The sequence below is a fragment of the Crocodylus siamensis genome, chromosome 1 (assembly GCF_052110815.1).
Source record: "Crocodylus siamensis isolate JL-2025a chromosome 1, ASM5211081v1, whole genome shotgun sequence".
Taxonomy (NCBI): domain Eukaryota; kingdom Metazoa; phylum Chordata; order Crocodylia; family Crocodylidae; genus Crocodylus; species Crocodylus siamensis.
The window spans coordinates 127296030-127322456 of NC_143395.1; the positions used below are offsets into that span (position 1 = coordinate 127296030).

Below are 26427 nucleotides of genomic sequence, written 5' to 3' on the forward strand. Positions count from 1 at the left end.
TTTTCCTGTATTTGGGCCAGTTGGTACAATCAGTAATGTCTTTCATATTTTGTTGCTGTCTTCTTGCATTAAACATGTCAACATTTTACATCTGAGCAATAAAAGTTAGAGGGATAGGTCTGATGAATAGCAATGAAGGCGGAACAACAATACATAATGCTAATGCCTTGGGAAATCAATTAATATTTTTATGAGTAATAGTAAAATAAGTGAAGGATTTGCCATGAGTGAGGTCATCAGAGGATTCATTGTTTAGTTACCTACTTCCTGGAGTTCAGACATAAAAGCCTGTTTTGCTCTGGGCAGTAGCTAATTTCTTGTCCAACAGAGATTCCTTGTGAATAAAAGCCTGCCAAAGTTTATCAGTGGTCCCTGACTAGTCCGGTGTCACCATCCATTGGAATCTCACTCCCAGATGGAAGGACAAAAAAACCCCAGAGGGGCATAAAAGCTCCACATTCAAAACATTGAATTCACAATACAATACAAATACACAGAGTTTGTAGTATCAGACTTTAACAGTCATATTGTTGTTATTGGGTTTTTTTTGCCTAGGGCCTTCTGTGACAGTCAGAGCCCAATTTTGATCAGCACTGTACAGGCACATATTACAATACAACAATACAACCCTTGCTTTTCGTATTCAGATTCTTTAATTATGGAGCTGACTTAGGCTAATGTTTTGCCTTTCTTTTCACCATAGTAAAGAAAGCTTCATATCTATAACCCTAATTCTGAAAACAGGGAAGATATGTTAGGCCAAACCCATACTGGTCCATAAGATCTAGCATGGAATGTCTTACTGTTTCTTGTCATGGGTATCCCATTGAAACTATCTTTTCTGAGAAAAAGAATCAGAGCTTTCTGCCTATTCCTTTGTGTGTGTGGGTGTTGGGGTAGTATTCAACTACTGCCAAAATTTGGCTTCCAGACTGGCTTATGTTTCCAGTTTCTTCCTCAATGACATTTACCTTTTACACATTCTAGCTGTCTATTAAACCAAGACTACTGTTGGGTAAAACTCAAGATCAAGTAACTTGGTCACCACCCCTCAAAACAAAGGGTGTATCCCCATGAGTGGGAACATGCATTTCCCTGGGGACAAACAGTGGTGGCACAAAATGTGCCACTGCTACTTATCCCCAAGGAGCACCTGTGCCACTTATTCCCAGGGAATGCAGTGCATGCATACTTTGGTGCACAGCATATTGCCACAGACGGTTGCCCCAACACCTGGATTGGTGCCAGCAGTCTTACCTGGGGCCCTGGGAGCCTCCTGGGTCTGCAACTGCAGCAATCCAGCAGCAGGGAGTGTGGCTTCAGCCAGCCAGGCTCTGGGTTCAGGTGGTGCACATTGCCACCATGTGCACCACCCTGCTTTATTTAGGCACAACCTTTTTGGTTCTGGGATTTCCCAATATAAAAAAAATCCCCCATGCTACAAATTTGCAGCACAGGGAATGCCTGCATGTGTGGTGCATGTAGTGTGTGGCACTGCAGACCTGTCTGATAGCATGGAAGTGAAGCATGCGTGTGCTCATCTGCATGTGTACGCTCATCTGGATGTGCCCAAAGAGTCCATATAAAGGGACACAAAACAGCTTAGTAAACTACACAATATATGAGACCTTTTATGCTCGATAAATAGAATGTATCTAATAACTACATATTCAAAATGATGATGAATGAAGCTGCAGAATGCAGTCTAATTCTCCTTACATCTAGACATAGAGTAGAGCCAAAGTTATTTGTGATTTTACCTTTTTTTAACCAAACACAATAGCTAGTCTAGAGACATTTCTTTTTATTCACTCATTCTTGTTTCTCATTACTTCCCTACCTCCTCCCCTTTATTTTATAACCCTGTGCCAGCTCAGAGAGTCTGGGGAACACTGTTTTACATGCACCACTGCGTGGACAGATAGGAAGCTTTACCAAGGTCGACAGATGCTAACCTATACGTGGAAGACAAGTTACTGTAACGTCCTAGTTCAGCAAACAATTATTCTTCCATGCTATCAGTTTGGGCAACATCAAAATGGCAATAAAAAGTGCATTTTCCACTAGAAAACGACAACAGTAACAGTACATATATATCTCCTTCCATTATCTGCACAAAATTTAGTAATATATAGCACCAAAAGACCCTTGATACTTTCACTGGTTAGTAACTGTAACCCATCACTTAGGAAGGCCTTTTGTGCATAGAAATATTTTCCATTCAGCTCTTCTACTTTTACAATATAGTGCTGGCTGTATAACAATAAAATAATAAAAAAAAAAACTTTCAGCACAAATATTTTCAATTGCTGCTTGTTTTGTTTTCTAAAAATTCACCATTATTTCTGCAAATCCCTATTAAAAGCAGTTTTTATGAGACAATAAACACACTGGGGCTCCTCTATTAATCATCATTGTGTACCTTAAAATGCTCACACAAACAATGTCACAGAGGCATTACTGATTGATCATTTGCTCGCTCTCTCCCCCTCTCATTCTATTTAAGAGGATGATACTAATACAGCAACGAATGGTTTGCTCTAGATCTTGTTCAGTTTTGCTGAGTGCTGAGAGAAAGAAAAAAAGTCAAAGCTCCTGGCTTGTCATTTGCACAGTTCAACTTCTCACTGTATCTACTTAGATCAGCAGCTTCTCAAACCAATTAAAGCAAGGAATTCTGGGACAGACAGACTCTACATGACAAAGTAGTCATCTCTAGACTATGGCACTGTATTAAAATTGTTTATTGAATGCTGCTGAACCTCACTCTGGTATGAAGGGCAATTCAGAGTCACCAATATGAAAAGAAAATCAGACCATTCCCCCCCCCCCACCACTTTTTTTTGTGCTAAATCCTGCAATCTCAGTGGATTCATGCAGAGCTTTTAGGAAAGTGCACATGCTTACCCCACAACCCAGTCCATTGCATGGTTCACATTGGATTTTTCTCTCTCCTGGTTCAGGAAGCAAGCCAGCCCCACATCCTGGAACTGGGCACAGCACTCCGCCCATCTGCAGCACACATTCTTCTGCCCCATAGCGTTGGTAGCGGTTATACTGCACAACAAAACACAGGTATTAGAGTTCTTAGAGCAGGTTAAAAAAAAATCCTAAACTTTTATGTTCCAATTTATCAGTTCTGATATTTCCTTTTACCCACTAACTTCAGGTTATTTATCAGATGTTTGGGACTCCAAAATGTTGCTGCACTGTTTCAGTAAAGCAGACAAATGCTACCATGCTTCATTCCACATTAGATGAATCACAGTCTGAAATGCTGTTATCCTTGTCATTACTGGGAAGGGGCATGTGATATTACAAGCTCAGCAAATGTGTGATTATTGTTTTAAAGCATTCTTAATCTGTGCACATATTACCACCACATAATTTCAGGAGATGCACTGTACAAAATAGGGGAAAACAATCTAAATCAAAGGGAGGAAATATTATGGAATCACAGGTAAAAATATTTACAGCAGCTGTGCAGGTTAATGGTATTTAAAAAAATACTTTCCAGACAAACAATCACAAAATGTTCCTCTGATTACTCATTTATATTAAAATCCCATATAGGTTTTCCTGTGGCTCTCACAGTGGACATGTCCACATGTTCATTAACATGCCTTAGATACTGCACATTTAGTTTAGTACTTCCTTAATAAAGTACTAACTAAATGCACAGTACCTAAAGTTACCGTGCAGCAGAGCTAGTGAATGGTTATTTAGTGATACTTACTGTGTATTAGCTTGATGACACTGTTAGCACAGTTTTTGCCATGATACGCTACTGCGCAGTGTTATTAAGCTAATGTACAGCAAGCGTCTCGTGTAGATGGGTCCACTGTGATCTAACTGCTTCACAGATGCGAAGTTAGTAGCTTCTCACCAAACATAAGAACTAGGAAAGCATGTCTATTTTACAAATAGAGACTTAAACAAATTACATGACTTCTCCAAGTTTACATAGGAAGTCTGTCAAAATCAAAACCAGAACCCAGACCTCTTGATTGTTGTATTATGAATAACTGAATTTTTTGCTTTGTGGCAGCTCTGAAATAGTGAAAAAAGTTTCAGGTCAAACAAACGAAAATATTTCCAAATATGGAGTAAATCAAGAAACTCATTTATGCAGGGCCATATATAATATTCTAAGTGGAATATTACCAATATCTTGTACAGTAGTACTAATCCTTCCTTGTCTCTAGAAAATACCCAACTACATACACTCTATAATGAAATTATTCCTTCTTTTATAGTTTCATCACACAGCTATCCTATTATTGATGAACACACCCAGGTCCTTTTTTTCCTTAGTTGCCTTAGTTGTCAGTCTGTGAATCCACATCATATAGAAAAGGTTCTTGGTATTGTTCTCTAACTGCATGATTTTTCACTGTACACTATTCAATTTCATACTGCTGCTATTGCTCTATACCACAAGGTTGTTTAATTCTTCCTCTGTAATAATCTGGTCTTCTGCATTAACAAAACTTCACAGTTTTATGTTGTCCACAAATTTTACAAGCACACATGTAGCTCTTGCACCTAGGTCACTAAAAAAAATGTTAAACAGGATAGCATTCAAGACCAATCCCTGAGAAACACTACTAGAAAACACTCTCCAGTCTAATAACTGCTTTTTCAACAGAACCTTTTGTAGTCTCATTAGTCACCTCTTTCTCCACCTTACAATTATGTTATTCATCCCCATTTTCTTCATTTCAGATAATAATTTCCCGTGAGGCATAGTATCAAATGCTTTGCTTAAATCTAGATAGATTAGATCTGTTGCATTGCCCTTATCTATGAAGTCAGTTACCTTATCATAGAAGGATATTATATTGGTCTGACATGATCGTCCCTAGATAAAACCAGATTGTATTCTTCTGTCCCATTTTTGTTTACCTCCATATCCTTGATTATTCTTTCCTCCAATATCTATTCAAACCAACTGGGCAATATTGAAGTTAAGCTAACTGGCTTGCAATTACCTGGTCAGTTTTTCTCCCCTTTTGTAAGAGGTAATATGTTTGCTATTTCCCAATGATATGCTACAATCCCAGGATTAACAGATTCTTTGAAAGCCCATGTTCTATTCCCTGTGTCAGTTCCTTCAATATTCTGGAACAGAGATTATCTAGGCCAAATGCGGGCAAAATACAGCCTGGGGGGCTGGATCTGGCCTACCAGGGAATTTCATCTGGACTGTGGGCACCCACTAATTAATTGTACCCTGACAACACGTGTGCCTCCCTTTCACCCTCATGCATGGAAGGGCCTGGCCCAGCCAGCATGGAGCTTCCAGGTGGGGCTGCTGCTGCCACTGCTGCAGCTGCTGGGAGACTGCTCGACTTCCCCAGCATCCAGCAGCACCTCCTCATCTTCCTGCTGCAGCGCTAACTCTGGGCAGGAGGTAGGGAAGTGGCAGGGGTGGGGGCAGAGGGCCTTGCAGTGGGGGGGAAGCTGTAGCTGGGCAGGGGTAGGGAGCATGGGGCTGGGGATGGTGGGAGCACAGAGCCCATACCCAGAGGGGTAAGGGGGTGTCGCTGTAGCAGCAGCAGAAGCAGGTGGCGGGCCCTGGGGACGCTCTTGGCCTGCACAGGTGCTGTTGTCCGGTGGCACATGGCTCTGGCCAGAACTGCACATGGTGGCAAGGAACACAGCCAAGCTGGCTCACCTCTACTGCATGCTTCCTCCCCTCCCCCTCCCCACAGTGCATGTGCAGCTCCTGACACTCACACACCACTGCAGGGAAGCCCAGCATGATGGAGTCAGCTGCCTTCCCCACTCCCTGCTGCCACATGCAGTTGCTGGGACTCCACCAGAAGTGGAGGGGATCTCCACCCCCTGCTTCTTTAGCAACAGGGAGCAGGGAAGGCAACTGGCTCCATCATGCAAGGCTCCCCCGCAAGTGGTGCAGAAGTACTGGGAGCTGCACATGCACCATGGGAGCACCATGTAATAGAGGTGGCCTGGCTTGGCTGTGCTCCTTGCTGTCCCGTGCAGCTCTGACTGGAGCCACATGCTGCTGGGTGGCATAGGCCATGAGTGCCCCAAGGGTCTGCCACCTCCTGCTGTTGCCGCCAGTGCTGAAGGCTGTGTATGATATGGGAGAATGTGTGTGGAGGGTCCCCACACTCCCCACACCCTGCCCCCACAACCTCACCACATATAGACACACTCCTGCAGTGTACCCTATGCCCCCCACACAGCAGCCACACCCCCTCAAAAACCCTCCATACATGCCATAGCCCACCAGACATACCCACGCACCCACAACCACACCCACATGCTCCCCCCCACACAGTATACAAGGGTAAGACTTTATTTTTTAATTATTATGCAATCACCTCTATGTACAGTACACAAACATAAATCATGATAAAAAATATTTTTTGAAATAAAATTAAAATATATTATAGTAGGTGTTTGACTTTTAGCGGATAATTTGGGGGTTATCTGGTTCCAAGATGGCTACCCCCCTCTCCCAAAAGGCATACTTCTGCGGGCAAGGGGAGGGACTTCTGGTGACAAACATCAGGGGTTAGGGGCAGGACTTCTGGTGCCAAGATGGCAACCAGGGTGTGGAACACCTGTCAAGGGGTGGGGCTACCCTTATGGCCTTCAACAGCTCACCAAAACTCATTAAGCTGAACTCCAGCCAAAATAATTGCCAACCCCAATCTAGGCCCTCAGGTAATGTTATAGTAGGCAATCTGAGTTTTGCTTTCCCCTCAAATATGGGAATTTTTATTTCCATATCTTCCTTCTTATTTGGTATTCCAAAATTATCTTAGGATATATGTTTCCATCCCTATTGAAGATTGAGGCAAAGTATTCATTTAATACTTAACCCGTATCTAAATTATTTACAATCTCTGTCCCATCTTCGGTGTAACATATAATAGTCCCACTTCTTCTCTCCTAGTTCTCTTTTGGTTCATATGACCAAAGAACCTTTGATCATTCATTATATTTTTATTTGCAAAGTCCAACATAACTGAACAGAGACCTTAAATTCTGCACTCTTTGAACTCTGAAAGATCTTTCTCCTTGGAGCGTATTTCTGGTAGATTCTAAGCTTATTCTTAATGGTGTATTTGAGATGACCATGTATCAAAGTAGGTCTGTGGCCCTTCTCTACCAATTTGTTCCTCTTCATTGGGAAGCAAGTTACAGCTAGTGATTTCGCTTTTGACTTAGAGAGCGAGTGTGACTCTACAACCTGGTGCTTGGGGTAGTTGACTAGTCTTTGCTTTAAAAGAACATTTGTCCTGATCAAAAATACAGAATAAAAAAGGCATTGAAATGTTGAGTATGGAAAAAATTCTACTGGTTATAGTGCTAAGTGGCATGTGTTAATTATGAGTTCTGAATGCACTTTGAATGACTTCTCATTTCCCAAGTGTGAGGGGGCCAGGACCCTGAGGGGCTCGGCCCGAGCGGGGAATCCCGGAGTTCCGCCCCGCTTCCGGGTCCGGACCCGGAAGCCTGGACGGGAACTTAAGGTTTCCCAGAACTGGAACCGCGCCGACGCGGGACCGGCGCGGGGAGATAAAAAGGAACCGCCTACCCCGAGCAGGAGAGGACGGAGGCTCCAGCGGGAGCCTGCCCCGGGAGCCGCGGAGCCGGGAGCTGCGAGGACTGGAGCCGCGGAGCCGGGAGCTGCGAGGACTGGAGCCGCGGAGCCGGGAGCGGCAAGACCGGGAGCTGCGGAGCCGGGAGCGGCGAGACCGGGAGCTGCGGAGCCGGGAGCGGCGGAGGCAGGTACAGCTGCGCCGCGTGCCACGCGGCGGGAGCCGGCAGCGGCGAGGCCAGGTGCCGGGGAGCCAGCGGCGGCGAAGCCGGGAGCCGGAGGTCCAGAGGCAGCTGGGCCGGGTGCGGTAAAGCCGGGAGCCGGGCGGCAAGGACCGGCGGCAGTGAGGCCGGCCGCCGCGAAGCCAGGAGCGGCGCAGCACCAGCCGGCAAGGCCGGAGGCGGCGGAGCCAGGGGGCGCAGCAGGCCCCGAAGGGACGGAGGTACAAAAGGGACCGGTGGCCATTGCACCGGAGGAAGCCGGGAAGGGAGGCTGGGTCGGAGGGACCCTCCTCCGGCGGCTGCGGGCCGCTTGGCCGCGGGGAAGACCCGCGGGCAGGGGGGCAGAGTTGTAGTTCCCCCGGGTCGAGAGAGTGAGGCCCCGAGGTAGAGACGCCTCAGGACGAGTGGAGCGATCAGCACCAGGGAGACTAGGTGCTGATAGGACTCCTGCTGAGGGCCCAGCAGTGTGGGGTACCCTAACGGATGCTCCCCACCCGGAGGACCGGGCGAGGGTGTAGGGGAGGAGGAGCCCTCAGGACCCCTGGACCTTGGAGGTACTGTACCCCACGTGGACCGCCAGCTTCCCGGCAAGGGTGAACCCCATATTTCCATCAAGTCGTGGCAGGCAAGAGCGGCGAAGCGGGACGGTCTAACGCGTACCCCTCCTCTCCAGGGGACATCCGGGGATCGGGGTCCCACGGTAAGTGGCGCACCCCCATCCCCTTACACCAAGCATAAACAAACCTTAAGGGAGCCTATCAGAAGGAGGCATTAGAAATTTAGCTTAGTGGACTGGATCCAAAGTGCCTAATATATTTATGTGACCATCCTGACATATTCAGATTGGGCAGAATTGCAGAATTCATTTTTTTAGACGTAAGATTCTAGCTCTTTCAGCTGTGGATAAAAATAAAAAGTGAGAGTAAAGAACTCTAGTGTTGATTTCTTGAACATGAGGAGACCCTGCAAAATAGCTCAGACAGATGTGAACTCTTAATATCCTGGAAAAATCATATTGGTGTGTCCATTACAACATTGATACTTCAGTATCAATATTACCTATTGCATTGCCTATGATTTTAGTGGGTGAATTGGGGAAGGGAAGTTCAGAGGGACAGAAACTGGGAATATGCAACTACCAGGAAGAGCAGAAAAGACACAAAAAGACAGGGAAGAGAAAGTAAATGGAGAAAGGAAGGTAGGGAAGGAAGATAAATAAAACAGAAATAACAGTAGCTCAAACAACAGGCATCTTTTCCAAATGAGTGATATTACATGTGGCAATAAACTATATAATGATATTAATGAAAGGTTCAGTTACTAGATAAAGGCAAAATGCCACCCTAGAACTGTGATAAACCTCTCATTCACGTCCACAGTCCTTTCACGGAGCATGGAGGGGCAGTCAAGTCCTAAAATAATACCCACGTCCATATACAGGCACAAAAAAAATACCGTCCCTCTCCTATGAATGAGGTTGCTGCCTCCAAGTAAGATAGAAGCATATGTCACGTCAGGACTAGAAACCTAATGTGCCTGTCAGCACTGCTCTCAAAACAGGCCAACCTGCTCCACATGGGCTGACACCTGAACCAAAAGCAGAATGGCAGTAGTAGGTAAGCTAACTGCCACCGTTATTTGGCAGTGATAGTTCACTTGCCCAGCGCTGCCTTAAGGTGTGGGCATAGGTCTTGTCCTTATGCTTTGAAAGGGACCCAAGACCGAGTAGGCTGTTCCAAAAGAAGCCATGAATGACACGTGCCTCTTCCACAGGGGGCAAACATTTAGGGGAACCAAAGGAAGAGAAAACCAAAGCACAAGAACTCATATACAGCAACATTTCAAATACACAATTCAACCCCTATGAGAAGTGGTCACCTGAACACACCCAGGCCTCCAAAATCCTTAAAACAGCCCGGACCTGCTAGCACCAGTGGATACAGCAGCTACAGCAGTTGTTTCTCATTCCAGAGGAGAGCAACTTTGTTGTAGGCCGCTGTTGCTAACACACAGGGTATCTGCAGTCTAGGCATGGTGTCAGTTTAACACAGACACTAGAAGGGCAGGAAGACAGATAAATTACAACAATTCACAGCCAGAAACCCACACGTTGTGTTTTTAGCTATTGCTGTATCTAATACAATATAAGCCCTCAGTGTACCATGATTTGTCCCGCTCTAAAGGCCTGGAGCAGCTTGATTTTGGGCAGCTCCTGGATGTCTTAATACCTGGACTGTCCACACATTAACACCTGAATCTGGTTTTAAGCACTTGCTCTGCAGCTCAGAGTGATACCACTCCAGAGCAGGATTCTCTCTGATCTGGGTTACCCAGCTCGTGTTGTACTAAGGTGTAGCAACTCTAGGTTACACCTTAGTGTAGACATCCCACCTGCTTTCTTTCTCCTGCTGACCCAGATCAGGCCCACTGTCCTCCCAAGCACCCCCAAATCCCCCTCACTACTCGCCCCCTGCCTAGCCCCCGCTAACTTGTGGCTGCTGCACGTCTCCACCAGGAAGCATGTAGGGAAGGGTTAAACTGCCTGCCTGGCCACTGGGTTGCTGCTGCTTTCTAGGGCAGAAAAGCAGTAGTTCAGCAGCAGTGGTGGCTAGGCGGGCAGGTATATCCTTCCCTGCCTGCTCCCCTGGGACAGACACCACAGGCAGCCAAAAATAAGTAATGCCCTGGGGGTGGGGAAGGCAGGGAGCAGGGAGGAATCCTGAGGGGCAGAGGGGGAGTCCCAGGGGCAGGAGAGGGGAACCAAGGGAGTCCTGGGGGACAGGCAACAGGGGAAGGCCCAGAATAGGGGGGGACAGGGGAGGGACGATTATTATCTTTCAGTTCTCCAGGTCCCTGCTAGCACAAATGTGCGACTGCTCCAAACTCAAGCTAGCACTAAGCCCAATCAACATTTGTGTGGCGCACAGTGTAAGGTGTAATGAGACCCTAAATATTAGCATTGGTTTATCTTACCCTGCCTTCAAATTGGGATTAGCCAAACTGGTACCCATCCTGATGCAGCCTTCACTTAGGTCTGCTGCACTGGAGCAGTTGTGAACAAGCCCAAGTGTATATCAGCCTCAGGCTTGCCTATGAACCTGGCCAATTGTTTGGGGAATAAATGAAGGCAAGTGGTTCTGATACAGAGAGAAAAACAAAAAGGCAAGGGAGGAAAGAAACTGTATGAATTTCTTCAATAGATCAGCATGTGGCTAGGTGAGTTGAGGATGCACAAAAATCATAGAATATTGTTAAATACTCATGAAAATATTTAATGTTTCTTAAATTTCTGCCCAATTGCTACTTATGAAAGCAGCCAAACTAAACACCATGGAAAATGAATCAATGGGTAAAAACTCTTATATGAATGCAAATGAACATCTTAATTTATAAATGCAAGGACTCCCATGCATAGCTTGTGGATTCAATTCCAGGTCTGTTGTACTCTTTCCTGGGATTGCAGGGGACAGTAACATTTTTTGTTACACTGCATTTTTTTTGAGAACCATGAATGTATTACTTAATATCTATGGTTAAAAATGTGCTATACCCTGTTCTACAAAATCTTTACCAATAAAAGTTGGAAAACACTGATAAAAATACATCTCTTTCTCTCTCTCTCTCTCTCTCTATATATATATATCACTAAAGGGGAAGAAAACTCTTAACTGTTTTAATTAAGAATTCAAGTCTCCAGTTGGGCATTAGGTTTTAATCTCCTGACAGCCATCTTCATGGAAAGAAGTTGGGGTGCCCATATTTAGCAAAGTATAGAAGACATGCGTCTGCCAGGTCTCCTTGAATGCAGGGGCTCACTGAGGCAACCACTATTTTTCAGTGTTTGACATCATTATGCATGAACCCAGGGTAACAGGATAAATATTTAATGCTGAAATCTATCAATTTTCAACTAAGTTTGTGATCCTTGCACTAAATATATGCTGAGTGCTCCAAGTCATTCTGCTGGCCTTGAAAAAGAAATGCTGGTAATCACAGCTGCGAAACTCTCTGCTGACCTAATTTTTCTTTAGAGCACAGAGAAGACCTGAAGGTGAGGAGGAAGATTGTCTTACCCTGTTAAAAGGTAACATTCAGTTGTGCTGAATGTTTGATTGTTAGTAGCTTCTTATTATAGAGACAAATACCAGTGACTCTGTAGCAGAGGGTCTGCCAGCATTTCCATTATATATCCTCAGATGAAAAAAGAAAATGCTTTGCAGTCTCAAACATGTCATAAAAAGGCCCAGCAAGATTCCTTCTGTTCCCCTTTTAAAGGATTTTTTTACCAATACACACACACACACACACACACACACATGCACACACATACAAGATCGATTCTTACTTCGTAAGTTATAGACAGGAAAATCGATTAATTGTGGGGAAAAGTCATATTTTTTCTGAGGATTTGACATTTTCTACTGGTTCAGTACAGAAATCATGCCAAATCATTATACAATTACAGCCCTGTCAAGGGTGATTTTTGTACTATAAAAGCCAAACAAAAGGATCAATTTAAAAACAGAGAAGATCCTACTATATGCATTTGCACATTTCACTATCTAGTCACAAACCTGTCTCTTACATTCTGAGCTCAGGTACATTTACAAGATGCCAATTTTTTCTTCTGTGTCTATGCAGTAGATCAGTTAAAGGCCCAGCCAGCCATTGAAAGTAAGGGTGGATAATCTGTACTCGTGTGCTGCCGTGACTAAAGTACATTATATTTTGATATAGCAGTGGTTCTCTACCTTTTAGACTCAAAGTACTCCTTCACAGACTCAAGACATCCCTTGGAAAATGCCAGCTTTTAGCTTTGGCACAATTTTTGACAACAGAAAAACCACAGAGCTATTCTTCTGTTGCAAAGAAAGACTACAACAGGTCAGAAACGTTTGGACACTGTGGAATCCTATTTGAAATCTCTAGGTTTACCATTATCTTGTAAATCATATTTGCACACCTAACATTGTGTGGCACCCCGCAGCATCTTTGAAAGGATCTTAAACCACTCTAGAGTGCTGCAGCACCTTGGTTAAGAATCATTATGATATAGACTATATTTTATGGCTCTGGGACAAATGATCACATTTTATATTAAGAGCACACATAATTATAATGAATTAATACATGTTTAACAAGTTTTTAATCAATTCCTAGAGGATTCAACACACTGCATATAGTCAAGGATTGTAACTATAACACCTAGTAATTGACGTGCTATAACTATGTATAAACTATAAACCTATAAACATATAGGCCATGTCTCCACAAGAGGAAATGTGCATTTCCCTGTGGACAAATAGCAGCGGCATACCTTGTGCCACTGCTACTTGTCCTTGGGGAACACCTGTGCCATGTGCACTCCGGCACATGACAGATTATTCTGGGTGGAGTAGGGAAGGCTGGGACCAGCAACTGTGCTGGCCCCAGCAACCTTACCTGAGGTCCTAGGGGCTTCAGGGAGATGCAGTTGTGGTGCTCCTGCAGCAGGGAGGCTGGCTGGCTGGCTGGCTGGCCAGACTTTGGTTTTGACCAGTGCATGCTGCTGCCACACGCGCCACTCTTTTTTTTTAATGTGGTTTTTTGGACCTTGGGATTTTCTGAGGTCAAGAAAACCCCCAGTGCTGCAAAGAAGCAGCATGGAGAACGCCTGCATGTGCAGTATGTGGCACCGCACTTGTCTGGACGCAGCCATAACGTCCATGCCTGTAACATATTTACAAGAGGTAAACATTGCAAAATCACCTAACTTAGGAGTCTCTGTCCAATTTCCAGTACAGCCTTTAAGGACAGATTTTTAAAAGTACACAGGCACTTAACTGTTATCTATTTTAACAGGCCTGCCACTGTGCAATAGGCCATAAGTCACCTGATCTAACATGCATTTGAGAATAGGATTTCAGCACCTCACTCACTTAAGAACTAGCATCTTCAGTATCTAACATCTATGAAACACTTGCTATTATACTATTTATATCTATATCCTTAATAAATAATTGGACAAATAATTTTATCCTATATAAGTGTGTAGGATAAAAATATCATTATTGTTTTTGGGACAAGGTACTTCAGAAAATCAAAGGGTCCAATGGATGGGGCAGTTGCCTGGACTTGGACTGAAAACACCTGGTATCAGTGCCTGGCTCCTTCATCCTTTCCCCTTGTGATTTCATGTATGCTATTTAATTTAACTGAATGCACTTCAGTTTCCTATCAGTAAAGATGGGATAGCGCTTACCAACTTCACAATAATTTTGTGAGTATAACATTGATTGACAATGGTGAGGTCACCAGGTACTATGGTGAGGAGGGCAAAGTAAGTTGACAAAAATTAAAGTTAAGCCAAAGAATCATTTAGTAATGGCACCTCACGCTAAAGGAATCTACCACCTGCCATCAACTGCTATTAGAAGCCATTCAACTATGTTGTGGAAAAAATCCTTTAAAATACACTAAAAATGAATTAATTTTAAATGACTAAAACCTGTTAAAGCTTTGGCCATTCTTTGGCCAATATTGTTTGATGAATTTGCTACAAATTCATGAAGAGTTTACCTGAAACTTGCACTTTTTCTTCAAGAAAATACTTAAGTGGAAACATTTTGCTCATCTCTACTATGGTATTTCTATCACAACATGAGGTTGGAGTATGACAGGTTGACATGCAGTGTACCATGTAACCTACAGATGAAGAATGACACAGATAAAGACAGGATGTTCATGACATATATTTTCCTTCCCTTAAATCTCATTCTTTTGTGGGATGTATGTGGGACTCCGTAGTTCCAGGTTTCCTAGCCACCATCTATTCTTCTCTCAAATTAGTGTAAATAAAGCTTCTGAAATTCTTCATTTTACATTAGTAGAAAACTGATATAAGTGGAAAGAGCATCTGCTTACCCGTGTTAAGATGGGGATATTAAATAGGCCTCAAGTAGATGTATGAAACCACTGAGAAACATATGTTATGAAAATGTTGCTTACTTCCTCTGCTATTTAATTTGTACATCTCTTGTAACATGCCTTGTGCTACTTTAATTCTTCTTTAAAAAACCCCCCAGAAAAACACCACAGTACATTTCCTTTTCTTACTTCAGATCTAAAAACATCTGTTTGACAGTGTGACTCCCAGGAAACTCCAGGCAAAAGTTAATAGATGCAAAGCCAGAATTTCTAATCTTTAAAAGGTAATTTGATTACTTGTTTCTTTTAACTGCATGTATGGATCTCAGAGGGGAAAAAAATCTACTTTCTGGAGTCAAATTGGGTTTACTGCTCCTATAAATCAAATAACCATCTGTGTGCTTTCAAATTAAATTTCAGAGGCTATTAGTCCATAATGTGGACTAAGCACTTTAAGTAATTTTTTCATATTTCTATAATATATCAATAATTTTACATAATGCAATTACTCGATACCCAGAACAAAAATAGCACCATACATTTACACTAATGCAAATACTTCTAAAAGCTATGTGTGGTATGTAAGCAGAAAACTATAGTGGAAAAGAAGGATTAAGTGACATGCATACAGAAGGATATAATGTATTAGAATTCAGTTCCTGGCTCCTATTCCACTGTGTAGATCACAAAAGTGTACTGCCACTTGACAACTCCTGTGCTGTTGGCTTGCTTTGTTGACTGGTGAGTGGGGTGGGAAGGGCATAGTCAAGGAATCATCTCCTCCCTATTACCTTTAAGGTACGACACATACTGAAGTGCTGAGCAGCACAAACGATGCATGCCCCCAGAGGCAGGGGCAGGGGGGCATAGCGACCACCCGCAGGCAGTGGTGGTGGAAGCGTGGCGGTGGCAAGTGGGGAGCTCCCACAGATGGCTGCGGCTGTGTCGGCAGCGGGGTTGGGTGGCAAGTGCTGACTGGTCGTTGGCAACCACGCACATATACTGTTGGCAGCAGCGGCCGCCTGCAGATGCTGCCAGCACTGTCAGTGGCTGGGGATGGCAAGTGGCAACTGCCCACAAGCACCGCTGGCAGCATCAACAGTGCTTCTTTCAGGGGGTGTACCACCAGTCTCAGGGGGTGCATATGCATCCACATGCACCCCTATGTGTTGCCAATGCTGAGCAGGAAGGGTTTATCCTTTGGGTGAAAAGGGCTAGAATACGCCTGGATCTTAAGGGCCAAACAATGCTAGATACGATACCTTAGGCTCTCCCTTCAGCTGTGTACAAGCATAAAGACCAAAATGAATGTGACCTTAGATGCAAGATATTATTTCAGATTAGAAACCCACAGTGAGGCCTGCATAACAAGGATCCTGAGATTCAGTTAGGCTTCCTGGATGAAAAATAATGTAAGAAAAAAAAATTAACAAGGTGCAAGATGAAGGAGAAGGGGGAAACTATTTCAGCCTTACACATGAGAGACAGCATAAAGCTGAGAGTGAGAAAAGGAAATAAAATAAGCAAGAAGAAGAGAACTTTGGGAAGAACATAAGAGTTGAGAAGGTTTGTGAGGGACATGAAGCCAGTATAGAGGATGCAATACAATGTTGAGCTTTGACTGTGAGGGCGTAACAATCAACACAACATAGTTTAGAGTTGTGGGGGGAGGGGCGCCTATTTTGTTTTGTTTTTTTCCTAGTGGGGAGGGGGGAACACATGGGATGCGGATGATGACAAATGGTAAGTATTTTGAACAATTGTGGTTTTAGTAATGTTGAAGCTAGTCACAAATTGAACCTGCATTTGCTAGACGTTAGATCCAGGTTTAAAATCTTCTTCTCTGCTTCTGAGGATCTGAACCTGAATTTCAAGTCTTCTATGAGGGTGCTCTAACCACCAGGATATTTGAGAGGCTTGCTCTCAGTCCTAAACCTAGTGATACTACTCCAGTTTAAAACAATAACTGAATGTTCATTAGAGCAAAGACTACAATGTCAATATTCTACCTCCTAGATGCAGGCCATGGAGTCATTCTTCTCTGATTCAATGGATATTAAATACTCCATGAAAACTGGAACAACCCCAACAGCAGGGACTGAGAAGGAACTGCCTAAGGATATCCTAGTACTAATACTCACCTGAGAGGCGGGAGACTTTGGCCCCAGTCTCTGCTCTGACTCAGGCAGTAAGTAGAGTTCTAACCACCAGGATATACCCTGAACTATGAACTAAGATGGTGGCATCAACTCCTCCTCTATTTGTTTTGTGATTAGTTTTTCACTGTTACCACTTTCCTTGAAAGTGCCTGAAAGCTACACATTTATCTCCATATCAAATCATAGAAAATTAGGGTTGGAAGGACTTAAGGTGGTCATCTAGTTCAACCCCCAACTATATCATCCCAGCCAAGGCTTTATCTAGCCGGGTCTTAAAAACCTTCAAGGATGGAGAGTCCACAAGCTATCTAGGTAACCTGTTCCAGTATTTTACTACCTTCCTTGTGACAAGGTTTTTCCTAATATCTAACCTACACTTCCCTTGCTGCAACTTGAGACCATTGCTCTTTGTTCTACCATCTGCCACCACTGAGAACAGTCTCCATCTTCTTTGGAACCACCCTTCAGGTAACTGAAGGCTGCTATTAAATCCCGCCCCCCCTTGTCTTCTCCTCTCCAGACTAAATAAGCTCATAAACCCCTGCTCTCCAACCCTTTGGATTTATTTTGATCAAAAATGATCCCTTTCCTCCTATCATTTAGCTTGTTTTCTGAATCAGAAAAATCAACTATTTTTACAGGCTAGGGACAGCAGTTACACATAAACCGGTTTAAGTAATCAGAAACTGGTTTAAATCTGTAACAGAACAAAAGTTCAGTGCACATAAAACAGTTTCAAAATGGCTGAAACTGGTTTAAGATAAACCCGGTTGAATGTAGTGTCAGGCTTAACTGATTTGGGTCAAACTTGTTTATGAAACTTCTGTCCCAAACCTCTTCCTTGTTCAAGTTCAAAACGACTCCCCCCAGCATGCTTTCTAGCCCTGGGCTGTGCTGGTCTGTTTGCTCCAGCAGAGAAGGTTGAGGGGGGGAGGAGAAGGCAGGGACCGCCCCCCCCCCCCAACCTAGGCAAACCCTGACTGCGGTCTGGGGCCAAGGAGGTGGGGGTTAAACTGCCCCTCCCCCACTACAGACCTGTCCTGCCCTGATAAACTTACTAAAAGTTACTGTAGGCTGAGACTGTTTACTGCAAATCCCAGAGGCACCTGGTAGCAAGAAGAGGAAGTGATGAGCAACCCTACAGAGACCTGCGGTTGTGATGCTGGACCGCAAATGCCAGAGACCTTGGGGGCAGCAGGAAGAGGAACTGCCAGAAAGCCATTCTCTAGTGCCCCCTGGCTTCTGGCCTGAGCCACTGCAGGCATGTGGCTGCATTTCCTGAATCAAAGGTAAATGTATGTCCAGTTGTTTCTCAATTTACTCCTTGCAGGTTAGATTAATCTGCAAAGACTGAATCAGTTCAGCTTCTGGCTTTTTAGCTGTCTGTACTTAGCCACAGTGTACAGAAAGGAAATAAAGGGTGGGGTCTAAAATGCTGAAGGTACTTTCTCTGTGGAGAGGACTTTAACAGTGGTTTTTTTTTATAGATAGCTTGGAATAGCACGGAGAACTGTGAAGTCATAGACAATAAAGTCCTGGAGGGACATCACAATATGTATATAAGATTCTAGCTATGAGTACAGTTTTTCCAAAATGTATGTTTTCCTTATTAAAAAAGGAAGTGCCTAGATTTGTTATGAAGAAAGGGAAGTCATTGATGATATGGAACTTAGACACTGGAAAAACTGTGGTGCAGTCAACACTGACAGAAAAAGAATGTGGCAGGGATCTGTAGTTCAAATCAGTAGCTCTGTTTTAGACAGGCTGAATGCAGGGTGCTGGTGACATATCCAAGAGGATTAGATAGCTAAGAGGCAGACAGATGTCTGGGACTGGAAAGATGAACAGATGGGATTGAGAGGTGATTTAGGAGTCACTGGCACAGATGTTATAGTTGAAGCCAAGAGAATGGTTGTGGTCAACAAGGGGAAAGAGAAGACAACTATAATTAAGCTAACAGATAGTACTGGACTTAAATCTGCAGAGGAGATACAGCTTTGAGGATGAAAATACCGGCCAGACAAACATAAAGATTTCACCATAACTTGGTCTCACTTAACTATTAGAATAATTTCTCCAATTAATGTTATTTCTCTCTCTTCTGGTGAATTGTCTAGGAGCAAGGTACACTTTTCTCCAATGTACTTAACTGCGACTGTTTGCTAAGAATGTGGGTAATTTTTGGTCTGCGCTTTGTTGCAACTACTCAGTGTTTGCAGTTCGAGCTCCAATCTTTCATTTGGTCCCAGGGTATGTTTTTGTTACCTGACTGGGTGAAATAATGTGTTAATGAGTTTTAAAAATGCATCTGACATTCTCTAATATATATTAAAATAACTGCTTGCACAAAAATTTGTACCTGAAAACTGATTCACTGGGATACTAGCTGGAAGCAAATGGGGAACAAATGCATTTGAGGCACTTTTCTTTCAATAGTTGAATGAATGTTAACTGATTTCTGACTTCCTTGTCAAAAACAGGTTGTGTTAAAACTACCACTGCCCATAGCAAATGGTAGCTACCCATCAGTATACTTCCTCAGAATTCAAATAAGAGATATGATATTCTCTTCTTAGGATAAGTTCCCCCATTCATAAGGAAAAGTTGCTGAAGAATAGAGTGCCTCCCTCTATTATGTGCTTTGATTCCAAGGCTACAATATCCAAAACCTTTCTAAAGAAAAAGTCAGCAGTGATATGAATTCTAGGAACAGCAGATAGGAGAGATCTGTTAAAATTGATCATCCTCCTGTCAGAATTTCAAGAACCAGCCAATACATTCTGCAAAGTTGTCAGAGCAGATGATATAGCAGAGAAGCCTAGCTATACATTACCAAGCAGTTTCTTTCTTTGCCACTAGCATGTCATGTGTTTGCTCTGGCCTGCTGGGGGCACTCAGGTACAGCAGGAGATTGCTCCTGCAGCATTTGTTTTCCTTTTTATCCATCAGACAGAGCTACTATTTTATTCATGAATCACAATATTCCATTTAAACAATTAAACATTTCTTAAAATAAGGGTGGGGTGAAAAGGGAAGTTTCTTAAGAGTCTTTAGGAAGCACCCATGCTAGTCATCTTGATGTGCTTATAGATTGTAATGTTTAGGTCTGAATCAAAGCTCTGGCTCTGTTATTTCTGGCTCTGGCTTGTTGCTGAATCACTTACCTAATACTGTATTGGGACAAAGCCCATATGTGCTGCATCTTTAGCATCTTTCTGTAAGCAGCATGTAATATCATTACTTGTGAACCCATTTCTTTTCTATCGCAGAGGTAGGTTGCCTGGCAGGACAAATGGATGATGCTGGAGACTGACTTCTTTACTTTGTTTTATTTTTCACCTGTTCCTCAACTAATACATCTTTCCTTCCAATCTGGACCATCTGTCATGTACCTATGAAGTGAAGTGGTTAGATAGAGGGCTGGACCTTATCCATTACACTAGGGGAAAATGAAGGATTATGAATGATGAAATCAAACTGCAAAAGAGAAAAAAAGACACACAGCTAAAATCTCAATCTTAACCTGCACACAAGGTTCTTTGCGTAGATGTGATATCTTTTATTAGACCAACTAAAAAGTTGAAAAATTGTTCTTTGCAAACTTTCAGGCATAAATGCCCTTCTTCAGGCATAAGGAGAGTGAGAATGACATTGCGATACATTCCCTTTCCTCAAGAACATTAGACTGGTTAACTAACTTTAAACTAGACTTATAATTGTTGCTCCAAGTCAAGAAAGAAGTTATGACAGCAGGGGCTTGGAGGTGTGGAGGCCTATGCCCAGCAGCCAGTCAAGGGTGGCTCAGTTATTTGGCTTCATTTGGGAGTCTTTGGCAGCTTGCAGGGCATACTGGGAGGCATGCAAGAACGCCCCCAGGGGCAACTCATAAGGGGTGCACGCAGGTGTACAGGCACCCCCTGAGTATGGCAGTGCATCCCCTACAAAAAGGCGCTGCCAACACAATCGGTGCTGCCTGTGGGCAGTCACTGCTCGCTACCCTGCTGCCGATGCTGCCAGAGGCGTGAGTCCAGTCCATGATTCCTGCTGGCCGCTGCTGGTGGCAGCGGTGAGTGGCCACCACTTCTCCCCGCCCCACCCCGCCCCGCCCCCCACTGATGACAGTGCTGGTGGCATCTGTGGGAGCTCCCTGCTCACCACCGCTGCTGCACTCCCACCATTGCTGTAACCCCCCAGCTGCTGAGGACATGCACCGTTCACGGCACACCCCTATTGGGCTCAGCCTGAACAGGCAGGCTCCAAGCCCCATCCCACCAAAGGGCTAACATGTGTTCTGTTTGCTCCCAACCTAACCTTGAGCACTACTGCCTCAAGCTTTTTGAATGCTGGTACTTAGCCAGAGTGCCCTTCCTCAGTGCTAGGAAAGAAGCGAACACCACTTGAGCTAAATAACAGAGAGAACAATGGCTTTTGTATGTAACTCCAGATGTAATGGAACAGGGCTGTAAAGCAGAAGCAAAGAGATGCTGTCAGGAGTAGCTTCCAAACAAGAGAAGTGCAGTTGAATTCAAATCCTAATGATGCAGAAGAGCAAGACCATTCTAAAAGGAGAATTGGTTGTTAGTACCTGTGGAGTGCATAAAGATTAGGAGAAATAGTATGCAGACCGTTGTCTCTGTTTAGGCCATGTTTTTTAGTGCCCAGTAAAGTTATGAATTTTTGTTTCCAGGCCACATCACCTGCTCAGGACAGCTATGGCCTCTTGGCCATAATGGCCCAAGAGAGGGCTATGACCACAGGGATGTGTGTGTATGGGGGGAGGGCTCTGGTGGCTTTGGCTGCCCCTGCTGCCCCTTCCTCCCCCCACTTGGGAGGGGGTTCTGTGTTTCTCCCAGGGCCTGAGACCCCAACACAGTCACATGGGGCTAAGGTGAGGCATACCATCATGTATTGCATGGCATCCTCGCACGGGGTTTCACTTGTCAGGTGAAACGCTGGGAGGACTGGCTGTGGGTCCTGCAGGTCATGCTAGCGCAGCGGCCACTGGGCTGCTACTAGGGGGCTGGTACACACTCTGCACCTCTGAAAAGGGCACAATGGCATGTAACAGCACTTTCTCTGGAACAGTCATGGTCCCTGCATGAGGAACCATTGCAGGGGGTCTCCCTGAACTTCCACCTCCTCCAGCAGGGTCCCTACAGGCAACTCCTCCAGAACATCCATGGTCCTGCGGGAGTGGGGGATATCAACTGTTCTGTTCCTGGTGAGGGAGTAGCACAAGTCCTTGTAGAATTTCATGCTCTGCCTATGGCACCCAGACTGCTTTATATTGTCAAGTACGTAGTGATAATGCCTCTTCATCAACATGGTCTTGGCAAGGCACTACAACCAGTCTCTGTTGTGCCCCCTTGCATGCATATGATTAGCAATACACTTGAAAACATCTCTGATTAAATGCCTTATCTGGAGCCGGTGCTGGTTATCTTCCTCACCCCAGATAATGCTGAGATTCTTTATTTCCCTATAGTTTCAGTTCTGCGCCTGCTGGTGGTGTTGGATGGGGCAGGTTTACCCATGGTCCACGGTGGTTCCTGTGGGCTCTTGGTGTCTGTGGGTGGCTGAGGGTTTTGTTGCAAGGGCTTGCCTTCAAGGCTAGAAGTCTGGCTGGCTGGCTGGAAGTAGCAGCAGATATGCAAAGGTGCAGTTTGGGCTGCATGGCTTTCGCTTTCACTTCAGGGTCATGTGGCCCTTGCTGTTGTGCGACCTGGGTTCCATTGCTCAGGTCACTTTCACAATCTCAAAATTCCCCAAGGCTTTCAGTGGATGCCCCATGAATCTGGCAATGCCACATGCCCAACCTGGGCTTTAAAATTCAAGGGTCCCTAAACCCCAACCAATGAGCTGGCTGGCCATGCCCCACAGCTTCCAGGGGTGTCTGTCTGCTCACCCTGGCTTAGTGGTGCTCCCCCAAGCACATCTCCCCACATGCTCAACTAGCTAGTTGAACAAGTACTAGCTAGTTGATCAGTGAGGAAGAAAAGGGGGAGTCAATCTTAGCAGAATGAGAATGAAGCATATGGCAGGAGCCTTCCCTCCGAAAAAAATAAAAACAATGTGATGGCACATATTTAGAGCCTAACTCAGCCACCCTTACAAGATGAAGTACTTTAGTTTAGTGGATTCTACTAGTAGCATGTTATGAATTTCAACACCAAATACTACTTGCCAAATTTTATTAAATTTAATTTTTTCCCTTTTACTCTTTCTTTCCCCATCCTTTACTGGCATGGTATAAAGTCCCTGTTTTGAGGAATTTCAATATAAATAATTGATGTCACAAGTGAGAAGGCACAAGGCAACAAGCTATCAAGTGGTTATTTTGTGTTATTACAAATTCATTTTGATATTACAAAGTTAATAAAAAAATCTAGATGTGTAATTTAAAAACCTCAGCAAGGTAGAAAGTTGAGATGAATCATGGTGGTAGATGCATTATGGAGGGCATGAGATTTTAAAAGGAAGGAGATTACAAAATAAGTATGAAACAGACAGCATCTCCTCTCTTAACTTTCCAGCATCCAGAGCTGTAACACTTCCAGAATAGACATAAACAGAACTATTCTACTGTTGGAACTAAAACCATATGCCTGGTTCAGATCCAAGACTCTAATGCAAATATTCCCCTACTCACCTAACTTGAAATGCTATATTTACAGCATTATCCCTTCTGTACATGAAAGTGATTTTTGAATACACTAGGCAAATCCAGAGAAGTTTTGGTTGGGAGTTCAGATCTAATCTAAATCTCAAGCAAACACAAGCTTGGTTTGAACAAGACATTGTTTGCATCAGGACATTACAAAATTCTTCTGAGAGAGGTATTTGGTCATGTGTATCTGAAGACAAGCCGAAAGCAGGGTAGATTTGCTCCTTATAGATAACCTATAAAGTAAGCAGCCACTTACTGCATCAGATGCATCTGAAATCACTTTGGAGAATGCATGATGGAGAAAGTAGCTATTATGGATTGTAGATACTGAAAACAAGAAATATAGTTTATTTTTTCATAATTTTTTCCCTGACAAAAGCCTTCAGATGGAGTCACTGAGTGCTATTAATCTATTTCAGGCAAGATTTTGCTTCCTAAATTAGACCCACATACATACCTGACTCTTATTCTTATTTTCTTTACAGCTGTGTAAAGCCTAGCACTTTCACCTGAGAAACCTTAGTAGGCTTCATTCACCCTCCTCAAGTTTAGCTTTAGCTTTGAATCTGGGCTCAGAATGAAATAATTCAAATCTGTTATGTCTGGTTCTGGTACAAAACTATAAATCAGCCTGGGTTTGGTCCAGCCAGGGCTGGCCTTGCACAGTTCACACTGATTAGCACAGAAACTTCTATCACAGAAATGCCACCTGATTTTTTTATTGTCAATTTTTTAAAACTCTGAGGTGTTAAGTGGCCCTGAATTGGTTGTCTTTTCTCCCCCTCTCCCCAAACTGTAGAAATTTTTATTATTTTTAATGCTTTTAATGATTACCCAGCTGCAGATGGGATTTTTCCTAGGTTAGGCTAGTACTGCTAAGAGACAAAACAAATGCAGGCTACAGGTATACCTTATAGATTAAACAATACAGTACAAAGATCCAATCCAACTCCAGTTGAAATCAAGGGAAAATTACCCCTGACTTCAGTGAGGGCAGGATCAGACCATAAATCCTTGAAAAACAACAATCCCAATTTCAGATTTAAATATTACTACATTTCAACAACTTGCATGCAAATGAAGGACCGTGTGATAAACTTTTTTAAAAAAACCCCAAAAACAACAACTCTGTCCTCTCTACGTTCAGAAAACACACAATGGGAATATTACTGTCCTGAGTGCAAGCAAACAATGCCTTTGAAAACCTTCGAAGGATTTCTTGTAAACAATGTATTGTACTGGCACTGCAGGTAGTGGCTCCACTGCCTGCCCTTCAGACATGTGATGCTTCCTATCAGTTGCTAATGTTAGGGTGTCAGCTAATTAGGCAATTAAAAAAGAACTGATGGAATACTGACACAGTGCCAAATACCCAAGTTATTTTTTCTGGGGGATGAGCTGGCAAATGGGACAACCTGATTGCCTTTAATCACTAGGGATGTAAGAGGGTGCCTCTGTTTATCTCTTGGCTTCCTAAATTCTGTACAGTTTTTAGGGAATCTACTGGTTTCAGAAAGGAAAATAAAATCACTACTTCTTTTGCAGGCAGCAGATTGGAAAGGCAGGGAAAGAGTCTCTTCTCCTCCAAAAGAAGAATGTGATGTGTTTCCTACAGGGAACATCAGAGACGTTGTGTCCCAGAGGGTTTTGTCATGATTGCTAAGTGGCTCTAAGACAGAAACACTACATTAAGGCTAGCAAGACCATTGGCTATTATTATTTATATAGCCAGAAAAAGCAATGACTGTAAAATGATAACTAATAAAACAATGTGGGAGCTTGATACAAAAGAGTTCCCAGAGCTAGCTCCCCTATCTATGTATCTAGGGGGCTCCCAGCAGCATACCTCAAACTCCATAACAGGCTGTCTGAAACAGCTTTCTATCAAGTGCACTTTTCTAAACTATTCCTTGAGTGACCAGAATTATTAGAAATTATTAGAAATTTGATTTAAGACATGAGAACAGAGAAACGCTCTCCAATTCTTTATGGGCTACCAAATGCATCCAAGGTTTCTGGACTCATGGGTTTCTGGTACTGCATCAAATATTGAGCACAGGCAGTGTACATGCTTCTCCAAGTACACATATATTTGGTTTCCCCAGACAAGTCGTGATGCTACATATTAGTATATATAGGTTTGCTGATGTACATTTGGGCGTTTTCAGATATATTTTCTATAGTAATAGAGTTGGGTCTCTTGTTTCACAAGGGCCTCTATAACAGTGTTTGAAAACCATGATACAATTTGACTGTGTTACAGAAGTATTGACTATGTTGGTATAGCCTGGAGTTAGAGGGCATTTTCATCACCAAACTTATCTTGATGCCATTCTGAAAAGGATTGCCATATTTCCAGTTCCAGAGAAAGAGGACAATTGTTGAGGGGACACCTTGATCCCAACCCACAGCCCCTGGCCCTGCCAGGGCCCCTCACTCCCAACCTGCAACTCCCTCTCCCTGCAGCTGCCCTTCACTCTCGATCCACCCTGTGGTGCCCCTCACTCCCAACCCACAGTCTCTCACCCCCCTGGGCTGTACTGGTGCCCCTCAGTCCCAATCCCCAGCCCCACCCCCATCCTTGTTGCTGCCCCTCACTCCTAACCCGCAGACCCTTGGCCCTGCTGGTGCCCCTCACTCCCTGCCCACAGTCCCCCTCCCCACCTCCGGGCCAAGCCGGTGCCCCTTATTTCTGACTTGCAACCCCCTGGTGCTGCCATTGCCCTGCACTCCTGGCCCACAGCTCCCTTAGCCCTGCCAGTGCCCCTCACTCCCAACCTGCAGCCCCATGGTGTCCCCAGCCCTGCCAGAGGGGGCCTCCAGCTGTTCCTGTCCCAACTGTGTCGGAGCACGGTGGCAGCTCCAGCTCATGCAAGCAGTGGCAGAGTGAGTTCAGCC

General features: G+C 44.0%; 1 protein-coding gene across 1 annotated transcript in view; it reads right to left on the reverse strand.

Annotated features, from left to right (window-relative positions):
- PRKN (parkin RBR E3 ubiquitin protein ligase) overlaps positions 1 to 26427 on the reverse strand; it is a 1414145-nt gene that overhangs the window by 208412 nt on the left and 1179306 nt on the right. The window contains exon 9 of the mRNA XM_090042590.1: positions 2908 to 3057. Within this exon, the coding sequence (XP_089898716.1) occupies positions 2908 to 3057 (150 nt within the window). The remainder of the gene's footprint in view (positions 1 to 2907; positions 3058 to 26427) is intronic.